Source organism: Mobula birostris, chromosome 19, assembly GCF_030028105.1.
Source record: "Mobula birostris isolate sMobBir1 chromosome 19, sMobBir1.hap1, whole genome shotgun sequence".
NCBI classification, from domain to species: domain Eukaryota; kingdom Metazoa; phylum Chordata; class Chondrichthyes; order Myliobatiformes; family Myliobatidae; genus Mobula; species Mobula birostris.
Genome location: NC_092388.1, coordinates 45993448 through 46017732, shown reverse-complemented (window position 1 = coordinate 46017732; position 24285 = coordinate 45993448). Strand labels below are relative to the sequence as shown.

At 38.9% G+C, this 24285-nt stretch overlaps 1 protein-coding gene across 2 annotated transcripts in view; it reads left to right on the top strand.

Annotated features, from left to right (window-relative positions):
- Positions 1-471: 471 nt before the first annotated feature.
- The window catches only part of osbpl10b (oxysterol binding protein-like 10b), a 172082-nt gene continuing 148268 nt past the window's right edge, over positions 472-24285 (top strand). For both annotated transcript variants that reach the window (XR_011889749.1, XM_072283533.1), the window contains exon 1: positions 472-1307. Coding sequence is in view for 1 of the 2 variants with exons in the window: in XM_072283533.1 (XP_072139634.1) it covers positions 1054-1307 (254 nt within the window). In the remaining variant the exon portion in view is untranslated. The remainder of the gene's footprint in view (positions 1308-24285) is intronic.

Below are 24285 nucleotides of genomic sequence, written 5' to 3'. Positions count from 1 at the left end.
TGCTGAGTTCCTCCATGCTGCTCTGGATTTCCAACATCTGCCGCATTTGTGTTTACTGTATTGCGTCCCAGTACTTTATTTATCGACATCCAATGAACTTTCTCGCCGTAATATTTTATTCTGCATCCTGTTTTACTTTTTATTACCTTGATGTACTTGCATGTCGAATGATCTGTGTGGATGGCACGCAAAGTTTTTCCACTGCATTTCGCTACATGTTATATTAATACTGTAACCTAATATAGATCCCGCTTGGTTCCGCCAGCAGTTTGTTGGAAGAATGATCTTCTCCCAAGACACGCTCCCACATGGCTATTTTAAAACGTGTGTTTAGAATGATGGCGTTTCTCAGCCCGAAAGGGGTTGCAAGCCCCGCTTCGGTGGCTGAAGTTGCAGCTGCAGCCCAGACTCCCATCTCGCCAGTTTCACTGGCAGCCGCGTGATCCTGCTCACGCACGCTCTCTCTCTCGCCTTACGCAATCGGCGCGTGAGGGGCAGCGGAGAGCGGTCTCGCCCACCGGGGGCAGGCCAGGGAGAGAAGAGTGTAGAGGCAGGCAATGACATGCTACAACTGCCTGCCGTGAAACACGCTCACTCACAAACCTGCGAAGGGGGGTTGTCACGAGCGAGGAGGGCCGCACGGCGCCCGCCCTCCTCCGGGCCTATGTGACGGAACGAGAGGCGTGTCGGTGTCCTGGCAAGACAACGGGAGCCAGCGACTGGGACCAGGTGGCAGGGCGGAGACGAGTCAGGCCGCCCGATCCAAGGCAAAGGGGCATCCGTGACGAAGCGCCACGTCCCTTGGATCAGAGAAATCAACGGATTCCGCACAGCAACCCGCCTGCCCGCGATTACCTGGCACGGAGAGCGCCCGGTTGACACCCAGGGCTGCGTACCCGGGCAGCTCGAGCGCGGGGCGTCCGTTGCCGGCCGCGTTCGGCCAACCAACCGCGCGCGCGCCCCCGCAGCTCCCGCTCGGCCTCGGTGACATTGTCAGATTCTGGCTACGTCGTGTTTTACCGAGGAGGAAAGACGTGGCGCCTATCGCGGTAGATGTTTAGTACGGAGAAGGCGGCCCTGGGGGCTGGCAGCGGCGGCGGCGGCGGTTCCAGAAGGAGCTCGGCCTCCCCGAGCGAAAGGGGCTCGGCGGCGAAGAACAACAACTGCAGCAGCCCCAGCTCAACGCCACCCGCGGAATCGGTGCGGATCGTCCGCGAAGAGCAGCGGCAGCCTCACCCAGAAACTGGCAAGGTTGTGGAGGGTTTGCTGAGCAAATATACCAATTTGATTCAGGGCTGGCAGAACAGGTAGGAGACTGGGGAGTAGATGTGCGTCTACCTTGCTTGGGAGGGATGTTGCCAACATTATCTGCTATAATTACCGGTGTGATATGAGGCAGGGCGAATAATTCAGCATTATCAGGCAGGCACTTTATGTTTGTTTCGGTTTAGACGCGCATCTAAGTGCGACATTCATATTTCACTAGTTTGACACTAGTTTCCACATTTGTTGTCTTGATCTGGCCTTTTTATATTTCAGGTTTCCCAGTATCGATAATTTTTAAAAATACTTTTATTTACTATTAGTCATGCCTTGGTGAAGTAGAAACTAAATGTGCTTCATATAGGATTGTTTAAATAGCACAGTGTGTTATCACAATACAATGTCTTGATATTGGGAGCTTATCTTTCATAGCTCGTACTGCGTGGTTGACATAAAACACAAGTGGTATGGGAAAGTAACAGTAAAATATTACATTTATTATTGTACTAAAGTGACAATCTGAGCAAAGCCAAATAATGCATTATCGACAAGGGAAAATCTGCAGATGCTGGAAGTGCAAGCTTCACCCCCCCCCCAACCATTTCACCTATGACCTTGTTCTTCCTCCCCACTTTCTTACTCTGATTCCATATCTTTTTTTCCCAGTCCTGTTGAAGGGTTTCTATAGATGGTGTCTGGCCTGCTGAGTTCCTCCGTAATGCTACATTATACTCAGTAGTTCATTTGTAATTTCAGTTGTACATTACGAAGCAGGTTCTACGGCCCGACTGTTTTTATGCAAAAAGGGGTGTCCATCTGGCCGCCATTCCACTATTCCTTTCGTATCTACATACTTGTCCAAATGCTTTTTAAATGCTGCGATTGTATCTTTCTACTATCTGTTATAGCAGCTTCTTCCTTAATTCTGATGCCCTCTGTGTGGAAAAATCTTTCCCTACCATCTCCTTTGAATATCCTCCCTTTTCCTTAAAGCTATAAGCCTGTGGTTTTAGGCCTCCCTGCTCTTGGAAAAGTCTGACTATCTACACTCTTCGTTATTCTGTAAATCTCTGTAAGGTCTCCTGCACTTGGGTGAGAACAATTCAATCCCTCCTAGTAAAGACCTCCATTCTAGTAAGCATCCTGGTGAATCTCTTCTACACTCTTTCTAGTGCTACCATTTTCATTTTGTAGTGTGGTGACTAGAAATGCGCACAATAATCCAAGTGTGGCCAAATCAGTATCTTATACAGCTAGCTGCAACTTGATGTCCCAACTCTTAAACTCAGTAACCCTGCCTATGAAGATAAGCAGGTTTAAACAGCACCTTTGGAATCCATTTATGTTGCTAATTTCAGAGAGCTGTGAACTTGCATCCCGAGGTCCCTCTGCTTCTAGTGTTCTTGCTAATATGTCTTGCCAGTAGTAGATGGCTCAAAATGTAATACTGCATACTTGTCCGGATTAAATTCCACCTGCCACTTCTCGGCCCAACTTTCCAGCTGAACTGTGTCTCTCCCCTTAGGCAACTGGGCAACCGTGCTCACTACAGCTCTAATAATCTTTGTGACATCAGCAAATGTGTCAAAAATGAGTCAAAAGCACAAAGTTCATGTACCTTATTTTTGTACTTTGTGTACCTTCAAACTTAACACAGTAACATAAGATATAGGAGCAAGAGTGAGCCATTCAATCCTTTAAGCCTGCTCCTCTATTTAGTGATCCCCCCCCCACTAGTATCAAAAAAAATCTATTGATTTAAGTGCAGCTACTGACTGAGGCTCTACCACCCTTTTGAGTAAAGATTTTCTAAAGAATTATCAACCTTTGAATAAATAATTTTTCCTTAAGTGAAGAATTTGACTTGAGTGAAGAAAGACCGTGATACATAGTTTTAGACGCCTCAGCAAGGAGAAACTTTGTACCTGGATATAATCACTGTCAAGCCCTCAAAAGATTCTTTTGTTTCAGTATAGTTAGTCTCATTCTAAACTGTTAACAAGAGGTTTAACTTGTTCTTTCCTTGCTCTTTTTTTTAAAATGGTATGGTCACACTTGCTACCTTCCAGCCTGCAGGATCTCAATTCCAGAGTCAACTGAATTTTTGGAAGGTGGTAAGCATAGTCTCAGTTTTCAGACTCTGCTGTGTAGATCATTAGAAATTTTATATATAATTTTCAGGTTCATTAACCTTTCCATTTATTTCCATTTACTATTAATTTCTTTTATTATACAGGAACCTTCAGAAATTTTGAGGTTAATATTATAATTATCGTGAACAAACCTGGTTCTTATATTCTATGTGCATATTCAATAACAATAAGTTAATTTAACATGGTATTCAGAGTTTGAAATACAGGTTAAGAATAAAGGGAATTTAGTATTTGTAACTCAAATTTGAGCATCAACAACAGTCAGCTGTTGTCATATTGACATTATCCTTTTCATCCAACTTAAAAACTAGGTTTTAAGCCTGCTTTTCCTTGATACCAGTAGGGCCAAATAATATCAGAATAAGTAATACCGCAATTGGGTTTTGTGCCATTCTGGAAAACAGAGTGAGCTTTCTGAGCACCGATTAACGTACAGGCATTTGCTGATTCATATGAGTCATAATAATGGCTGCTGCTGTGATATTCTATGTAGTGTTATCACTGAGAATGTGTAATGTGGTTGCTTTGTACTATTTAATATTCTTTAGCAAAACTTTATTAAAATATTGATGTGTAACTGATTTCTCCATTTTCTTGTCTGAATTTGACTTTGCCTGTTTCAATTATAACTATTCCTCTTAAGCTCAAGTGAGCATGTTTTTGTAACAGCATTTGTTTGAACTATTTTAAAATGTAGAACTTGGTGCATAGGGATTACTGATAACTAAGAATTATTCATATTTAAGCATTAACTTTAGAACAAGATGAACTTGAAAAACATTTACTTGTTAGCAACTGCTTTCAACAACGACTTCTATTAGATAGAACTATGGGAGTGGTAAACAAAGCCAATGCTGAGTTTCTGAAAGGAGATTCAACGTAAATAACCAAGGCTTATTAAGGAAATAGGAAATTGTTGGCTTGCTTTCCCAAAATTAGAAATTGAATGAAATAAACTTCCATGGATGAAAACATCGGAAGAGAAAGTACCTGGTGATTTCATGGTTTTGCATATTAGTTACATTCTCGCAGGTTAGCATGTTTTATTTAATAAAATTATTCCTGTTTTTACCTTTTGTGGTAATGGAGATAGGGAGGGGTAAATAATTTGTTTATTTAATCTAGAATCAAGACTGTGAATAAGAGAGGGGTGTAAGTTTTTATATTTACTGATCTAATTGTTTTATTATTTACTTGACTTTGATTTTTACCTACAATTAACACTTCTATTTTGATAACATTAGGGCTGCTGCATTACTTATTAATTTCAGCAGCAACCAGGATCATTTTGCTGAATAAAGATGATATTGGCATGTAGTTGAAGCATTTTTGTTACTACTGGATACAAGTATTGCTCTTTATTCTGCCACTTCGATTTTCACAATGTGTTTTTCTGCTTTCCTTTATGCTTCAACATCAGACATCAGTACCCTATAAAGTTAAGCTGTATATTTGCCATATGCACGTTGAAACTGTTACATGCCTCAAGGAGATCTGTGATTTTTTTTGTGACAATGATGTAATGGTCTTTTGGAGGTCACCTGATGTAATTTTCCCGCCAATGTGAGGTCACGTGATGACATGTGCACCACGGGTATATAAAGGGAAGATCCCAGATGACGCAGTTAGTTTTTAGTTTTTAGATATCCAGGTAGAACGTACTGTGTCTCGTTTTCTGTTGCGTATTTGTTTTATGACGCAGTTTCGTTTTTAAAACAGAGTGTTGCGTTCTGTTGCAAGGTACAATATTACTGGACTGGAAATTTTTGCTAGATGTGGTGATGTACCTTATTCTAGCAGCAGTAGAAGGAAGAGTGAAGACCTTATCGCAGTACAGGACCAGAAGGATTGAGAGCAGTCGGCATCATTCAGCGGTTTGACAAAGGATCGACCTTATTGAGTCTTCGTAGAAGGAGTTGTGACCTGCATCGAAGATAACTCTTGCCAAAAGAGAAAAGAGTTCATGCAAAGGTTTGCTCTCTCTAAAAGGAAATTAAGGTCAGTCGATTTAAACTCTTTTATTTCCTGCATCGTGAATCCTTTGGACAGAACCAGTAGGAAAGTCGCATCTCTGAAGAAATCCTTCTCCAGGGAAGTCTCTCCCAATTGAACGTATAAATCTGTTGGACTTTCGAATTTACCATTTTAAGAACTATATCTGACTTTTTTACTTTAAGAACTGTTTTCGCATTTAATGCTTTAAGAAGCAGTGCTGAGTGACGATTTGTTGAACGGCTGCATAACGGTTAACTTCCGGTTAAAGTTTTCGTTTGTTTTTTTATCGTTTATTCGTGTTTAATAAATGTTAGGTTATATAAAAACAACCAATCTCGATTGATATTCATTGTTGCTGGTTACATAACAAAACATACAGTGAAATGCTGTGTACTGTATGTATCAATGACCAACACAGTCTGAGAATCTGCCGGGATCAGCCCACATGTGTCGCCATGCTTCCAGCCCAACATAGCATATCCACAACTTATTAACCCCTATGTCTTTGGAATGTGGGGCACCCAGAGGAAACTCCTGCAGTCATGGGGAGAACATATAAACCCCTTACAGACAGTGGCAGAAATTGGAACCTCAGTCACTGTAAAGGTTACGCTAGCTTCTACACTATCATGCCACCCTACACTATCATGCCACCCTACACATATTTCTTTTATTTGGCACCAAATACTAAAGGTTAGGCACTCTTTAATAAGTTTATCTTAAATTTTTATTTGAGCTTGGGAATGTTGATAACAGTTAACAGATGCATCAAGTCAAGATTGGCTCTTTCTTTCATTTTGAAGTACTAATATACAGTACTAGTATGTGCTAGTTTACAGTACTAGTTAATAAAAATTATGCCTACAAATTTATGAATGATCAAAATGAAGCTGTAGCATCTGGGATAGCACTGAGAGCCTTGAAATCTTGAAAAGAGCTGCAGAAATGCATTAGCTCCATTACTTCCTGGTTATCCACTCTGTCAAACACTACCTGTCCTATCTGCAGATCTTGTATTGTTCCTGTTTTCTAGTTTTAATTTAGAAAAGATGCAAGAATGCAAGTTGAGAATTCAGTTCACTTCACCTTCAGACTGAGAATGTCTGTAAAATTTTTTTGAATTTTGGGAAAGATTGTTGCCTAATATTTTGATCCAACTAAATTTTAATGCTATCTGTAACTTTGAAGACGATGCAGAAGGGGTCTGCTGGGAAGATGCCTGAATAGCTGTAAGTTGAGGTTGAACAAATTTGGCTGGTTTTCTCTGGAGCATTAGAGGCTGAAGGACAACTTGATGGAACATGTAACATTCTGAGTGATATAGATAGGATACAGAGTCTTTCTGTCTGTGATGCAATTGTCAGTCACCAGAGGCCATAGATTATTTTTATACAGGAAATGGTAGGTGCTGGTATTCATTGCCAGAGGAGATGGTGGAAGCAGAAAAGATAGTAACTTGAACAAAGCAGGGGCTGGAGGGATGTAGGCCATATACAGGCAGTTGGGATTAAATCACATTGGTGAAGGGGGATTTGCTGTTTTGTCTTCTAAAGTCTCTCTTCACAACATGGCAACATCACTGAGCATAGCATATTTTCAAGTATACATTTTATTCCTGAAGCTGCAGAGAAGAAAATTTTACTGACTGAAAATTAAGTTTTTCCATGTGCAACTTTGTGAATATTACAGTGGTTGATTTGGAGAATTAAACTCTTATAGTTTTATATATGCAGTAGTGTGCACTTGCTCATAGTCCAGATGTAATTGATTTAAAATTAGTGAATGGTTGAATGGTGTCAACTGTTAGTAACTTGATTCAAAATAGTTTCAATTGGAAACAGCACATAAAATTGACAAGGGAGGATCGACAGCTGCTTGAGGATATTGAACTCTCTTGCATAAAATATTTAATGAAACTGTACATTTTAATTTTTTTATCTGTGCTGGAATTAAAAAGATAACATTTTTAAAGAGTTGAGTTGCTTGTGCAACCCCCCTGAGTGAATTTTTAGTGTTCCTTCATTGCACTTCGTTGATGTTCATTGGAAATTCCTTGCTATTGGCAGTTTAGACATGAATGAGCCAACTTTATTAAGGAAGTTACACTTGTGCAAAATAGAAACACCAACGATTATTCAGTCACCAAGAATGTAAATGCTAGAAAAATCTATTTTTAGGCATTTGATTTGCATTTTGCAGGTTTGTCAATCAATTTGAGGTTGCTGACATTGCTAAAATACAAATACATTTCCAATAATTGATTAATAGATTTAGAAATTTAGGAATTGGACATATGAATTCCTGATTAGCTGTAGATGGTCATCATTAGTTAAGTGACATTGATAACTGTTAATTCTTTAAATTTATATAGAAGAACTAAAAAATTAATATTCATTAGTATAGAAGTTTTTCATTGGCTGTTTCTTAGAAAAAAAGGCCTTAGTTTCTAAGCTACCTTCCAATATACTTAACAAAATGTACACAAACATTTCTTCGTATTTTGGAATATGTATTTAGGTACTAGTGCTAGCATACTAGTCTTGATTAGAATGAGATGTATTCAAGCCCTTTTTCAGTACCAGAGAAAAAATCACTTCATAAATACCGAGAGACTGCTTTATTTCTGATGAACTGTGAATGACATGCCTGCTTTTAGTAAAGTTAAAGGATCCCATGGTGTTCTTACATTTGCCTGTTGTGGCAACAGTGGCCTCTCAACCAATGTGACAAATGTTTTCTTCGGTATGTTTATGTGGTTCTTCTATCGCTAACAGCAGTGACTATAGTTCTGAGTTTCGGTACATCACCTGGTTGTGGACTGCTTTCTGATCAGTTAAAATAAAAATAACTTTTTTTTGACACAAACTTATTTGGCTATAGATTAAGGATTGTATTTCTTTGTATAGCTGTTGCTTAGACATTTGAATGGTTTCCTATGGATGCCTTTTGGAGTAAAGATTGAAAACAACTGACTATTATTTGGCCTTGAGCATGTTTCATGGAGTTTTTGTAGTCAAACTGATAATTGTTTATACTTCCATTATATAGTTCACACCCCACTAGAACGATAAATTTGAGGCCTAAGTGTGAACTTTGTGCAATTGTTTTGCATAGTCATTTCTTGTATGCAAAAATAACTCATGCTACCTTGAATCTAGATAATCTATGCTTGAGAAGCTCTGGAGCCCTAAAAAAAATGTATATGGGAAATGTAAAGTTCATTCTGGCTGATTTTATTTTACTTTAATTGATGACACTTCCTATTTTACAAAAAGTGAAATCTTTGATGTCCTTGCTAATGAGAAAGGTAAAAATAGCTTCTCAATGTCCATAATAATGGTCATTTTGAAAAAGATAATATCAAAAGGTTTTATTGCCTTTTTTAAACTGTATAGCGAGATTGAAATCAATGATCTGTGCATTTTAAGGAAAGATACCATTGGAAAAATTCAAATCTCCGAAATCAGATGTTCTATTCCAATGATAACATCTGAAATATTATTATTTAGAATTTGAAAATAAGCAAACTGCAAACATTGGAGTTAATTTCAATGGCCAAGTTCATCATTAAAACAAAAGTAGTATCTAACCTGTGTGCTGACAGCATGTATGGAGGAAGAAATGGAGCATGGAAACAGGACAGGACCATTTTACAACAGCCTGTTATTTCCATTGAATAACTTGATACTTTACTCTGATATCCCAAAGAATTATTACATGGTTAACAATTTAGGAATCTTAGATTTTTAACAATTGATTGAGCTTCATTACTGTTTTATCAAACAAGTATAGGATCAAGGATAAGTTTCTTTAAATAATGCAAGACAAGAAGATGGGTATGGTATAAACTAAATACAAGCCTTGTTCAAAGTTCAAACTAATTTATTTTCAAAGTAAGTAATACTGTATGTTACCATTCACTACCTCGAGGTTTATTTTCTTGCAGGCATTTACAGGAAAAAATATTGTAGAATAGAATTTTATGAAAAACTATACATGAAGAAAGACTGACATAGAAACAATGTGCAAAAGAAGACAAAGTGTGCAAATAAAAATAATAGTGAGATCATGAGTTTTGCAGAGTACTTGAAAATGAGTCTGAACTGATTCTACAACCTATTTAGGAGTTGTATTGAAGTTCTCTATGCCTGTTAAGGAGCCTGATCATTATAGGGTAATAACCGTTCATGAACCGAGTGATGTGGGACCTAAGGCTTCTGTGCCACCTGCTTGATGATAGAAGCGAGAAGGAAGCATGGTATGGATGTTGGTGGTCTTTGATGGTTGCTGTTTTCTTGTATCAACACTCCATGTAAATGTATTTAGTGGTGAGGAGAGCTTTTCCTGTGATAAACTGGACTATATCTACCACTTTCTGCAGTTTTTTTTTCTGTTCCTAGTCATTGGTGTTTCCCTATCAGGCTGTGATTCAATCAGTTAGGATACTTTCCACTATCGATAGAAGTTTGTCAAAGTTTCTGGTGAAATGCCAAATCTGTGCAAACTCCTAAGAAGGTAGAGGAGCTGTCGTGCCTTGTGTGTGATGACATTTATGTTCTGGTTTCAGGACAGATCCTTTGATATTGTAACACCAGGAAATTTAAAGCTACTGACCCTCTCCATCTCCATTCCTCTAATGACAACTGGCTCATAGACCTCTGGCATCTTCCTCCTTGATAGCACTGGACAACAAAGATTTTGCTTCCTGAATACTTCTGGGTGTATCTCATGGATTTTAGGCTGCTGATCATGAAAATCACCACAAAATTACCTTATCACACCAGTTTTTGAAATTGCCTCTATTTGTATTAATAATTCAAGTCCGAATAACTGATACCAAGATTAAGGAAGGCATTTTTATTGGTCCTCAAATCAAACAGGCAATTCCAAGAACTTCTAGTGGGACCAGAGAAAATCACATGGATGTATTCAAGGATGTTGAAAATTTTCTTGGCAACTACAGAGCTTCAAGCTATGTGCAGCTTGTTGACAACATGCTTCAAGCATACAAAACCATGAAGTACCATGAAGTACAACATGTCACTAAAGATTAATTTTCTGCAATCCCATTTAGACTTCTTCCCTGAAAACTTCGGTGCACTCACTGACGACAGTGGTAAAAGATTTTACCAGGACATTGAATTCGTAGAGCAACAGCATCAGGACAACTGGAATCCATCAATGCTTTCTGATTATTGTTGGACATTTAAGAGCCTCAGACACTGAGTACAAACAAAAATCATCAACGAAACATTTTTAGCTGAGTTGAACTATTGCAAAGCATTGGCAGCATTATGCAATTAAACACATTATATTGAATAAAAGTTAATTTCTTGTTTCTCCAGGTTCCTGTGATACAAGTAGTTTGTAATTAAATTGTGCTCAGCTCCATAAACAAAAAAAATTATGAGGAAACAACACTTCCAAAAAAAAACTGTAGTTCAGTGTAATCAGCTGTTTGGTTTTGCTGATGTTGAGTGAGAAGTTGTTGTGGCACCATTTAATCAGATTTTTAATTCCCCTTGAAGGTGCTGATTTGTCACCATAGTGATGTTGTCAGCAAACTTAAACATGACATTGGAGCTGATCTGAGCCACACAAAGTATACAGTAAGCAGAGCAGGGGGATCACCACACAGCTCTGTGATGCACCTGTGCTGATGGTGTGTGGAGGAGATGTGGTTGCTAGTCTGTACTGATTGGGGTATGCCAGTGAGGAAATTAAGGATCCAGTTATATAGGGAGGTTACTGAGGCCTAGGCCTTGGAGCTTGGTGATGTGTTTTAAATTGATGATGGTGTTGACTGTTGGGCTGTTGTCAATGAAGAACATCCTAACATATGCACCCTCATTGTCTAGGTGTGCCATAGCTAAGTGAAGAGGCAATTAAATGGGTTTTGCTGTTGACCCATTGTTAAGGTAGGCAAATTAGAGTGGATTCAGGTCACTCCTCAGGCAGTAGTCGCAGAACTGTAATCTACTAAACTTGTAATCTCAAGGTCAGTTTGAATTCCAGCATAGAAATAATGACAATCATAAACTTAGATTTTCATCAAAACCAATATATACCACTGTACTTAGAAGAGGAGGGAGTCTGTCATACATATGATTCAACATTTGGAACATTGTGATTTGACTTTTAATTGCTCCTGAAAATCCTCCAAGCAAAGCCAGTTGTGCCAAAACATCTGCCAGCTTGGTGTAGAATTTGAATAGTGCAAAGGCATATTAACTCTCATGGAAATTCTAGAAATGTATCTAAAAATGAGAAACATATCCTGGGAACAAGTGAAGTCCAGCTTGCAGTAGTCCTCAAACCTCTACCTTTTCAGTAAAATTACACTCTTTTCAAGTGATCCCTATGGATGGCACCAGAGAAACAGAATATAGGGTAGTTGATGTTTGATTCCAGACCCCTGAGATTTCATCGCATCAGATTAAGCACAAACTTGGAAACGTTCTGCCCTTTCCCAGCTGTCATATGTCCATGTTGAAAACTATTTAGTATAAATACTAAGGGTTGCAAAGGAATGACAGATATTCTAGATGAATGTATTCAGTGCTTTTCATGGAGATTAGCTCAGTAATTGTGCAGATTGAACAGTAAAGGACTTTGCAACCAAGTGTGAAACAACATTGGAGGAGCATCATATCTCAATCAGCTTTTTCTAGATGTATCAGTTAAGTTGGACAATCCTTAATAAAGTTATGTCTTCAGCAGACAAGAGCAAACTCCATTGTGCCATATTGTGATATCATTATGGCAAATGATATAAATTCATATCACACCCAACAGCTGCTTGTGCTGCTGGTGAAGGGTCTGGAGTTCTGTGAGATTCCCTCTCAGTTCTCCTCTTTGTGATCTCTGCTACTCTCTGGAAACCTGATGAAGGGTATTGACCGGAAGTGTCGACTGTTCATTTTGCTCCAGAAATGATGCCTCATCTGTTGAGTTTCTCCAATTTTTATGGGTTGCTCCAGATTTCCAGTGTCTGCTGTCTCTTGTATTTTCAAATCTAAAGATGGAAACCGGGTGGACAAAGAAAGTGTAAGCAAAGCATTTGTGACTATTAATTGGCTTACAATGGGTGATATTTAACTGTCCCTGAAGTTTCAATAGAAAAGCTGAAAATAAAAATTAGCGAACCATTCCATGATCATTTTCTAGATTGGAGCAAGAACAGGAAGCAGCACTAAACCTTCCAAAAAGATAATTACCTTTTTGAAGTTGACATAATTATCCCAACAACTACTCATCATTCTGTGGACCCTCGTGCAACATGTGAGAGGCAATGCTTCTTTCATAACCTGCCCTTTAATTTCTCTCTTCCCAGTACCTTCAGATATACCTGGGTGAAAATAGACCGGAATAGGATTGGAACAAAAATATTTAATGTATGATAGAAGTAGCAAATATTTCTAGGAACGTAGGAATTACATAGCACCAGCTTGTATTTGGAGAAAGGGAATTGACTCAAATATTGACTTTTAAAGTAAGTAGTTTTGTCAAGGAGACAAATCTTGGATATTTGTTAAATAGAAATGTCACCTTTACCGAATATCTGAATACAAAACCGAATCACGGCCTTTTGTAGTGATGGCGAGCCATCACAGATACAGTATTTAAATAATGACTATCTGTAATATGTCTTTCAAGTTTTAGTGTTGGTGTAACTTCTGTTGTAAAATTTGATTTTTGTCCGTTATTGTAGCTACTGAGAATTTGAATTCATTGAATTCTTTGCAGTTGTTTGAATTTAAACAAAATGAAGAAAACAATTAGAATTAAATGACTGCAAAGCAGAACGTTAAGAGGTGGAAAAGAAAAGTTTAGTCTTTTCTCTTTATATTTTTCATTGACAACACAATGTTCCCTCTTGGCATACCGGTATCTTTAATTACATTTTAAATGTAGTGTTAAGATGCATTGTAACTGAGAGTTACATTTTAAATGTAGTGTTAAGATACATTGTAACTGAGAGTCTTATGGTACAGGAAGGGTAACGGGGCATCCAACGTCTTGATGATGCCGGCTGGTGGTGTCGTGGCGTCAGCACTGGACTTCAAGGCGAATGGTCCTGCGTTCGAATTGGCGGCCCCTTGCACGTTTTCTAGCCGTGCTGCTTTGAGCATCGAGCTAGCAACTTGGCCTTGTGTAAAAACACAAACAAATGTTCTGGAAACGGCAAAAAAATGCTGCCCAATGCAATACATGGTGCGAAAAGGAACAACAACAACATCTTGATGATACATTTTAAAATTATCGGGAATATCACAATATTCCTTCAGTCTACTCCATCATTCAACAAGAGTATGGCAGATCTAACCACAAGCAAGAGAAAATGTGCAGATGCAGATCTTACTATGTTCTGTTCAGTTACCTGTCTGACCTGCCTTCGCTTTCCTCTGCTCTATTGTCTGTTGGTGAACAAAATATTCTGCTGTTGCTGGTAGATTATCTCTAATACAAGAGCTGTTCTACAGTAATCTTTTGGAAATCTAAATTCAACACATTTGATTCCCTTTACTTATTCTGCTTATTACATTCTGAAGGATTTGTCAGACAGTATTTCCCTTTCATACAATTACATAGCTAACACGATGTTTTATGATTTTGTGCATTTCTTCTTACTGCTTACCCAGTAATGGATATCACCATTCACATAGAACATAGAATAGTACAGCACAGTACAGGCCCTTCGGCCCACAGTGTCATGCTGACCCTCAAACCTTGCCTCTCATATAACCCTCCACCTTAAATTACTCCATTCACCTGTCTAGTAGTCTCTTAAATTTCACTAGTGTATCTGCCTCTACCACTGACTCAGGCAGTGCATTCCATGCACCAATCACTCTCTGAGTAAAAAAACCTTCCTCTAATATCCCCCTTGAACTTCCTGCCCGTTACCTTAAAGCCATATCCTCTTGTATTGAGCAGTGGTGCCCTGGGGAAGAGGCACTGGCTATCCACTCTATCTATTCCTCTTAATACCTTGTATACCTCTATCATGTCTCCTGTCATCCTCCTTCTCTCCAAAGAGTAAAACCCTAGCTCCCTAAATCTCTGATCATAATGCATACTCTCTAAACCAGGCAGCATCCTGGTAAATCTCCTCTGTACTCTTTCCAATGCTTCCACATCCTTCCTATAGTGAGGCGACCAGAACTGGACACATACTCCAAGTGTGGCCTAACCGGAATTTTATAGAGCTGCATTATTACCTCGTGACTCTTAAACTCTATCCCTCGACTTATAAAAACTAACTTAACTAAGCTTTCTTAACTACCCTATCTACCTGTGAAGCAATTTTCAGGGATCTGTGGACATGTACCCCAAGATCCTTCTGCTCCTCCACACTACCAAGTATCCTGCCATTTACTTTGTACTCTGCCTTGGAGTTTGTCCTTCCAAAGTGTACCACCTCACACTTCTCCGGGTTGAACTCCATCTGCCAATTCTCAGCCCACTTCTGCAACCCATCAGTGTCTCTCTGCAATCTTCAACAATCCTCTACACTATCTACAACACCACCAACCTTTGTGTCGTCTGCAAACTTGCCAACCCACCCTTCTACCCCCACATCCAGGTCGTTAATAAAAATCACGAAAAGTAGAGGTCCCAGAACAAATCCTTGTGGGACACCACTAATCACAACCCTCCAGTCCGAATGTACTCCCTCCACTTCGACCCTCTGCCTTCTGCAGGCAAGCCAATTCTGAATCCACCTGACCAAACTTACCTGGATCCCATGCCTTCTGACTTTCTGAATAAGCCTACCATGTGGAACCTTGTCAAATGCCTTACTAAAATCCATATAGATCACATCCACTGCACTACCCTCATCTATATGCCTGGTCACCTCCTCAAAAAACTCTATCAGGCTTGTTAGACATGATCTGCCCTTCACAAAGCTATGCTGACTGTCCCTAATCAGACCATGATTCTCTAAATGCCCATAGATCCTATCTCTAAGAATCTTTTCCAACAGCTTTCCCACCACAGACATAAGGCTCACTGGTCTATAATTACCTAGACTATCCCTACTATCTTTTTTGAACAAGGGGACAACATTCACCTCCCTCCAATCCTCCGGTACCATTCCCGTAGACAGCGAGGACATAAAGATCCTAGCCAGAGGCTCAGCAATCTCTTCCCTCGCCTCTTGGAGCAGCCTGGGAAATATTCCGTCAGGCCCCGGGGACTTATCTGTCCTAATGTATTTTAACAACTCCAACACCTCCTTTCCCTTAATATCAACATGCTCCAGAACATCACCCAATGACATGTTCTCAAAATATAGATTACATCTTTTTTTCCTTGAATATTTTTTTCTGGACGTTTCATTTGATACCTGTGGAATTTAGAAGACAACAACCAACATATTCACTAGTTTTAAGGCCGTTAGATCTGACTTGCTGTATGTTGTATTTGTTGGCCTCATACTTTTCTCCTCTAGTGATTGTTTTCAATTCATTCTCATATTCTCCGAGAATTTCTACTATTACTAGGATGCTTTTATTTCCTTTTAACGTGAAGGTGCAGTGGATGCAAAATATTTCAAATTCTATGCTATTTCCTTATTTCCCTTTATTTCTCCATTCTATTCTCAAAGGGATCAGTTTTTAACTGCTTAGATTCATAGAAAACTTTAGGATGTGGAAATTCATTCACCTTTTGTCCTTGCTGGTCAATTTAAAAAAAACTGCTCAATCTGTTCTAATCTTCTGGTACTTAATTGGTAGTCGTACTGGTTACAGGTCATTACAACTACATTCAAAGCATAAAGCAGTTTATTCTCAAACTCTATCACTCTCTGGATGGGAAAATGTTCCCTCATTTCCACCTCTTCCAATGTTCCTACCAACTTGCTTTGAATCTATGCCCCTTGATTTTTTTATTTCTCAGTTTCAACTTCAGGTGGACAGAAATATGATAAATAGAACTTAATATAGGGAAAATCAATGCACTACATGTGAAGAGGTGGAACAAGGCAAGAAAAAAAAACACATAATAAATGGGAGGATGCTGAGAAGTGTAGTGAACATACTGTATGTCCATAGGTTGAGCAGGATTAATTGAAAAATCTCTTTGGATTGAATTACATTCATCATTTTTTGTGGCAATACACCAACAGCAATGTCTGCAAAGATTATTCATGTGGATGGTTGGCTGATTCAAGAATTTGCCTGGTCCAAAGTTATCCCAAGAATCTTAAAATGTATGTGTTCAATTTCTGCTTGTCGAACAGCTACAAAATGCTCAGTGTTTGAGCATGTTACTTGCAATGAGTAGCTTGCAACTCCAGCCATACAGAATGTTGGCAGAAAATGACCAAAGTTTTTCCAAAATGTACATTCCATTTCCCAGTTGAGTTTATTGAACTGGTATAGTTTGACCCAGGATACAGGGTGTGTTCCTTTTTATCAAGTACTTTATTTCCCACACAGGTATTTGGAGAAATGTCAGAACTTTGTGATTGAACAATGTATTGGTGTTGGTAACCATATTGAATTTGGTATAGCAGCTGAGGATTGTTCAAGAACTGCTGGTAATTATTCAGACATAAACATGGAATCATCTGCGATAGCAAATGAAGTTGAATAATCTTAGTTTTGGTTTGAAGTTGCCCAGTATTAAACAAATTGCTATTCGTACTATTTTCCAGAAGTACTTCAGATTGATCATTTTTCAATGCATATTTAAGAAGGACAGAGCAAGATGGCAAAGACTCTGCCTTTAGGATGCGGTTTTACAGTACCGTGCAAAAGTCTTCAGCACATATCTGTAGCTGGGTGCCAAAGACTTTTGCACGGTGCTGCATATTAAAATGAGACTTTGCTCAGACATGATGGTTGCACTTGTTCTTCATGCGTTACCTCATGCACAAAACCATGCTGACTATAGTTGTTTATTTAATATTTCAGTAATATTTGAGTAACATTATAAATGTATTGTTTGATTAAGCATTCTTGTTTATTTAAATGATTCGTTACAGGTTACATGTAGAAGTATGTCAATGGCATATATAATCATGCCATTATGTCATATGTGTATGCCTTGTAAAACAAGTTTAGACTCTCATTCCTGATTCCCAGGCTTTCCTTTCAATTAGTTTTTAAGTTTTGAAGTTACAAGACATAACAACTATTTCTGATCAGGCCTCTGCTATCCAAGCAGATTTTAGTAGATTGTCCCTCAGAATCCCCTTCAATAATTTCTCTACAACTGAAGTCGTTTGTTGGCCTGTAGTTTCTTTGCCTGTTCTTGCTATCCTTCTTGAACAATGGAACAACATAAGCCACCCTTCGGTATTCTTGAATTTTGCCAGTGGCTAACAAGGGCCTCCATAATTTCTTCCATGGTCTCCCATAAGAATTAGGGGTGCACTTGGGGATTTTCCCTTTTAGGCTGCAGATGCTTCCTTCCTCGTAATATGCATATGATCCAAGACCTCACTACTTATTACACTCATTTCTTTGGCATCTGTGACAATCTCATTAGTAAACACAGAGGAGAAATAGCCACCTTTTGTGGCTCCACACATAGGAACCCCTGATGCTCTTTAAGAGGACCTAGTCTTTCCCTACTCACTCCTTTATTGTTAATATAACTGAAGAACCTTTTGGGATTATCCTTAACCCTGCCTACCAAATTCATCTTGTATAGTCATAGTCATATTTTATTGATCCTGGGGAAATTGGTTTTCGTTACAGTTGCACCATAAGTAATTAAATAGTAATAAAACTATAAATTATGCCAGGAAATAAGTCCAGGACCAGCCTGTTGGCTCAGGGTGTCTGACCCTCCAGGGGAGGAGTTGTAAAGTTTGATGGCCACAGGCTGGAATGACTTCCTATGATGCTCTGTGTTGCATCTCGGTGGAATGAGTCTCTGGCTGAATGTACTCCTGTGCCCAACCAGTACATTATGTAGTGGATGGGAGACATTGTCCAAGATGGCATGCAACTTGAACAGCATCCTCTTTTCAGACACCACCATGAGAGAGTCCAGTTCCATCCCCACAACATCACTGGCCTTACAAATGAATTTGTAGTGTCTATAATACTCTAAATCTAAGTCTAAATCTAAATAGAACAAAAATGTATCTATTTTTGCCTGATTTCCCTCTTAAGCTTAATCTTGTTTTTTTGAATATATTGGTTGATTTATTTGTACTTATTCTTATCTGAAATTCCAAAATCTGAAAGCCTCTGAAATATTTTTGAGCGCTGATATGAGCACTGGGACGGATCACGGGCAAAGTGCAGGTCTTTCTGCACCATTGACAGTTCTGAGAAGTGACCATGTATGTAATGAGCAAATGTGAATGAAAAACGGAAAAATGGCACAAAGCCGTTTGAAGATCTCAATTTCGTATTGAAAGAGTGGGTTCATCAGTGTTGGAGTGAACCTATGCCACCTAATGGTATGCTGATCATTAAACAAGCAAAGAACTATCACAACAAACTGAAAATTGAAGGTAATTGTGAATATTCAGCATGCTGGTTACAGAAATTTAAGATTCTTAAAGATTTGTGGTGATAAAGCATCTGCTTGATCGCAAAGCAGCAGAGAAATTCATTGATGTGTTTGTCAAGATTGTTGCTGATTGAAAGTCAAACACACAGATTGGCTGCATCAGTACGTATGTGTGATGAGCAAGTGTAGGACAAAGGCTGCTTGTAGCTAGCACATAAGTTTAGAGTCAGGAGTAGTGATGATGCCAAACAACTACTGACTGTTCACCTGGGTGGTTGAGGTAGTGATAGCTTACCTTTCTAATTGTTCAATGTATACATTATTGGTTCATGCATAAAGTTATTAAATATGTAAAATTACCTTCAGAGTATATGTATAAGCTGTATATGTAATGTAAATGGATTTCATGTTTAGACTCTGGTCCCATCCTCAAGTTATCTCATTATATAGATGCATATATTCCAAAATCTACAACATTTCTGTCCCCAAGCATTTTGGTAAGGGGTGCTAAATGTGTATTGACTTGAGTGTTGAAGCTGATAATGGCCATACAAATGGAGAGTATTTTAATATATTTCTGATTCATGCTTTTATAGATGGTGAAACATTTTGGCATGTTAGGAGTTAAATCACTACTATCGGGTACTTGCCTGCTGATCTGTTCTTGTAGCAAGCATGTTTATGTGGCAAGTCATTTGAGTTTCTGGTTAATGTTGAATAAAAGGTGCTGATGGCAGGTGGTTAGACTCTCTCTTGTGACTATTCCAAGAACAGTTAATTTGTGTATTGAGAAAATGGAATAAAGCTACAATTTAACACTCATCTGATTACATTTTCATAATCAAAATTCAATTTTCTGACAGCTTACCTTATTTCTAACTGTGTGTAACATTTCGGCAAGATTCCAGCTTTTCTGTTTTACCTCGCAAACACGAGGAATTCTGCAGATGCTGGAGATTCAAGCAACACACATCAAAGTTGTTGGTGAACGCAGCAGACCAGGCAGCATCTCTAGGAAGAGGTACAGTCGACGTTTTGGGCTGAGACCCTTCGTCAGGACTAACTGAAAGAGGAGCTAGTAAGAGATTTGAAAGTTTTCTCCCCCTCCCCCTCCCACTTTCAAATCTCTTACTAGCTCCTCTTTCAGTTAGTCCTGACGAAGGGTCTTGGCCCGAAACGTCGACTGTACCTCTTACTAGAGATGCTGCCTGGCCTGCTCTGTTTTACCTCACTTCTTTGAGTTTCTCTATTGCAAAACTCATTTACATACAATGAATAAACTACATCAGAATTTATCTTTTGTACAAAAAGCAGCTTTGAGCTTATATTTGGTTCATCCCTATATTTCCTTAACCACCAATGCAATATGTTGATTTGAATATTGAATTTATACTGTTTATTCTTGGACTACCAGCTCTGAAAGTGCAATTCTCAATATCACTTTCAAGTAAAGATCTCTTCTTGATTTGTTTTAAAATTTGCATTCAGTTTTATCAAGTGCTTCCTTTATCAGTGGTTCCCAAACAGTTTTGGGTTAATGCGCCCTTGGCCCTCAGACTATATCCCCAGCACCCCCCTCTTCCTTTCCAGCTATTACATAAAAATATAAAAGACTTTTGTTTACAATGCACAGTGAAAACATATTAAAAACTGCAAATTCAATTCAGTGACAAATAATTGCAAAATTCTTTAAATCTATCTAAAGCTATAAAATTATTTCTTTATTTAATTGCAGTAAAAACAATTTTCATCGACAATTTAGGATGTACATTAGTCCAGCTCTTGATTGCTTTTTCACCTTTCAATGAGATGGATGGGCTTAGTGTAGTGATTTCAGCTTTACAACGTTAGGCTGAGTGTCACTCAGAAGGAGTGTCAGATTTGCAAATTCACTGCAAAATACTTTGTAGTCGATTTGCTTTACTTTATTGTCGCCAAACAATTGATACTAGAGTGTACACAGCAATATTTGATTCTGCGCTTCGCACTCCCTGGAGTACAAATCGATAGTAAATATTAAAAATTTAAATTATAAATCATAAATAGAAAGGGGAAAGTAAGGTAGTGCAAAAAAACCGAGAGGTAGGTCTGGATATTTGGAGGGTATGGCCCAGATCCGGGTGAGGATCCGTTTAGCAGTCTTATCACAGTTGGAAAGAAGCTGTTCCCAAATCTGGCCAGGTGAGTCTTCAAGCTCCTGAGCCTTCTCCCGGAGGGACGAAAAGTGTGTTGGCTGGGTGGGTGGTGTCCTTGATTATCCTGGCAGCACTGCTGCGACGGCGTGCGGTGTAAAGTGAGTCCAAGGACGGAAGATTGGTTTGTGTGATGTGCTGGGCTGTGTTCACGATCTTCTGCAGCTTCTTCCGGTCTTGGACAGGACAACTTCCATACCAGGTTGTGATACACCCTAGAAGAATGCTTTCTACTGTGCATCTATAAAAATTAGTGAGGGTTTTAGGGCACAGGCCAAATTTCTTTAGCTTTCTCAGGAAGTAAAGGTGCTGGTGGGCCTTTGTTGCTTTGAAAGAAGTGAGCTACTGCACTGAAACTGTGTTTCACTAAATTATGTTGGAAAGGCAATGAAAGAACATCTTGGCCTTTTTTGACAGTGCAGGATAGCATTTAGAGATTTATTTCTGCAACCAGAAATCTTAATATGATTTTTTTGAACCTCTGTTTGAACTCAAAATCATTTTGTAGCAAGATCAGTTATTCCTCCATCATTCCTGTGTTAGTTCCTCATTACAAGTGTTCAAGGATGGATTGTTACCCAATCTGGAAATTAGATTGAGAGAAGATCCTGAAAATACTGACATGCCATGATGCAACTCACCTACGTGGGTAGTATAGTTGTAGATCATTATCTGAAAGTCTTTCTTTCTCTTCCAACACAGATAGGCTCGGACATTGGGAAAGGTTGCACATAAATAGGGTTAGCTTGGACAGAAATCTGGAGATGACCGATTTGACTTTGATAAGATTCACATTATTTCCTTGCAAATGAAGATTGATTTCATTAAGCTTTGCAAGTAATTCTCATAATTAAGCAATGTCATGCCCAATATTCTTGAGTTGATTATTGAATGAAGCATTTGGGGCTTTCTTCAGAAATTTTGGCAGTTACCTTTTGAGACCCATCTGACTTCTGTATGCAACAGCAAGTGTTCAAACTATTCTCAATCTCAATTCTCAAAATAGTTGAGAATTGGGAGCATGGGACTTGACTTTTATCTATTATTTGATCGTTTAATGATTTGTGCTTCCAATCACATAGGGATTTTGCAACAAGACGTTTTCTGTGAATTACACAGTGAATGGTATATATGTTAGGTACAATTTTTTTTTCAAGGAACTAATAACCCAATGGTGGCATCCTGTCATTGATGGCGTCCCATCTGCTCAACCATCAAGAATGTTGGTGAGGGAAATGTCCTATGAGCCCATGGTGTTACTGGAAAGATTCTAGCATGGGTAAAGCAGTGGCTGATTGGCAGGAGGCAGAGAGCAGGAATAAAGGGAGCCTTTTCTGACTGGTTGTCCATGACTAGTGGTGTTCCACAGGCATTTGCATTGGGACTGATTCTTTTTATGTTATATGTCAATGATTTGGAAGATGGTATTGATGGCTTTGTTGAAAAATTTGCAGACGATATGAAGATAGGTGTAGGAGCAGGTACTTTTGAGGAAGTGGAGAGGCTACAGAAGGACTTGGATTAGGAGAATGGGAAAAGAAATGGCAGATGAAGTACAGTGTTGGGAAATGTCATGCACTTTGGTAGAAGAAATAAAAGGGTAGATTATTTTCTAAATGGGGTTAAGTTTCAAAAACCTGAGATGCAAAGAGACTTGGGAATTCTTGTGCAGGATCCCCTAAAAGTTAATTTGCAGGTTGAGTCTATGGTGAGAAGGCAAATGTAATGTTAGCATTCATTTCAAGAGGACTAGAATATAAAAGCAAGGATATAATGTTAAAACTTTATAAAGCACTGGTGAGGCCTCACTTGGAATATTGTGAGCAGGTTTGGGCCCCTTATCTTAGAAAGGATGTGCTGAAACGGGAGAGAGTTCAAAAGAGGTTCACGAAAACCATTCCAGGATTGGATGGCTTGTTATATGAAGAGCGGTTGATGGCTCTGGGCCCGTATTACTGGAATTCAGAAGAATGAGGAGTGACTTCATTGAAATGTATTGAATGGTGAAAGGCTTTGATAGAATGGATGTGAAGAGGATGTTTCCTGTGGTGGGAGAGTCTAAGACCAGAGAGCACAACCTCATAATAGAGGGTCATCCCTTTAGAATAGAGATGAGGGGGAATTTCTTTAGCCAGAGAGTGGTGAATCTGTGGAATTCTTTGCTACATGCAGCTGCAGAGGCTGAGTCTTTATGTATATTTAAGGCAGAGGTCGATAGATTCTTGATTGGTCAGGGCATGGAGGGATATGGGGAGAAGACAGGAGATTGCCTCATTTGATTTTAAAAATACCTTTTTCAAACAACAAACACATTGACTGCTGTTGGTTGCTTGGTGCTGTAAATCCGTATCTCAGATACTCCATACAATAGTGTTTACGCTTTTCATCCCATTTGATCTGCTTGTATCAATTCATTATGGATTAACAACCACACCTATTGTTTAAGTCTGTCGTGGTTTCTCATTTCTCTCAAACGACAAGGACACGCAGAAAACTCATCAAGACGTTTTAAACTTTAATTTGCAAATCAAAGCTGAGACAATCAGAAAGCTAGTAGCTGGCTGCCCATCGAGGCTTGTATACAGCATTTTTTATAGCAATTTTCCTATCTTAGCTACATTATCATATCCAGTCGGCCTGTGATTACATATCATCAATATATCCGCTCTCGACTTTCCACTATTGTTTTACTCCCAACTTAATTATGTCCTAGTTTACATTTTAGACCATATGTCCTCTCATTCCCTAACCACAGTTATTTCTTAATCAGTCTTGTGTTGACATACTGCCACATATTTTATCACCTTACTCGCCACTGTTATCTTTCTACTTGGTTTCATTCTAGTTCTTTTCATGAATTAATAGTGAACAGGTCAAAAGTCATGGCTACATAGTGAATACCTTCTATTGAGCTAGCAGTGGTTACATAGTAAATATAGAAAATACAATGTGTGCATTTGAGTAAATACTGTTGAGTAAATACTGTAATACATAGAAAATACAATGCATGCATTTGCATTTTCCAATATAATCACCCCTTTGAGACCCACAGGGTCTCATACAGAGAGAGATATAGGACTGAGAGTCTATGCACAAAAGCTCAAATAAAATCCCGTATTTACTCCCAAATTTGGGTTAAACTATAGTTTCCTGTGCCTAGGACTCAAAGTGTTCTCTCCTTACCTCCCTACGCTGCTGAGCCA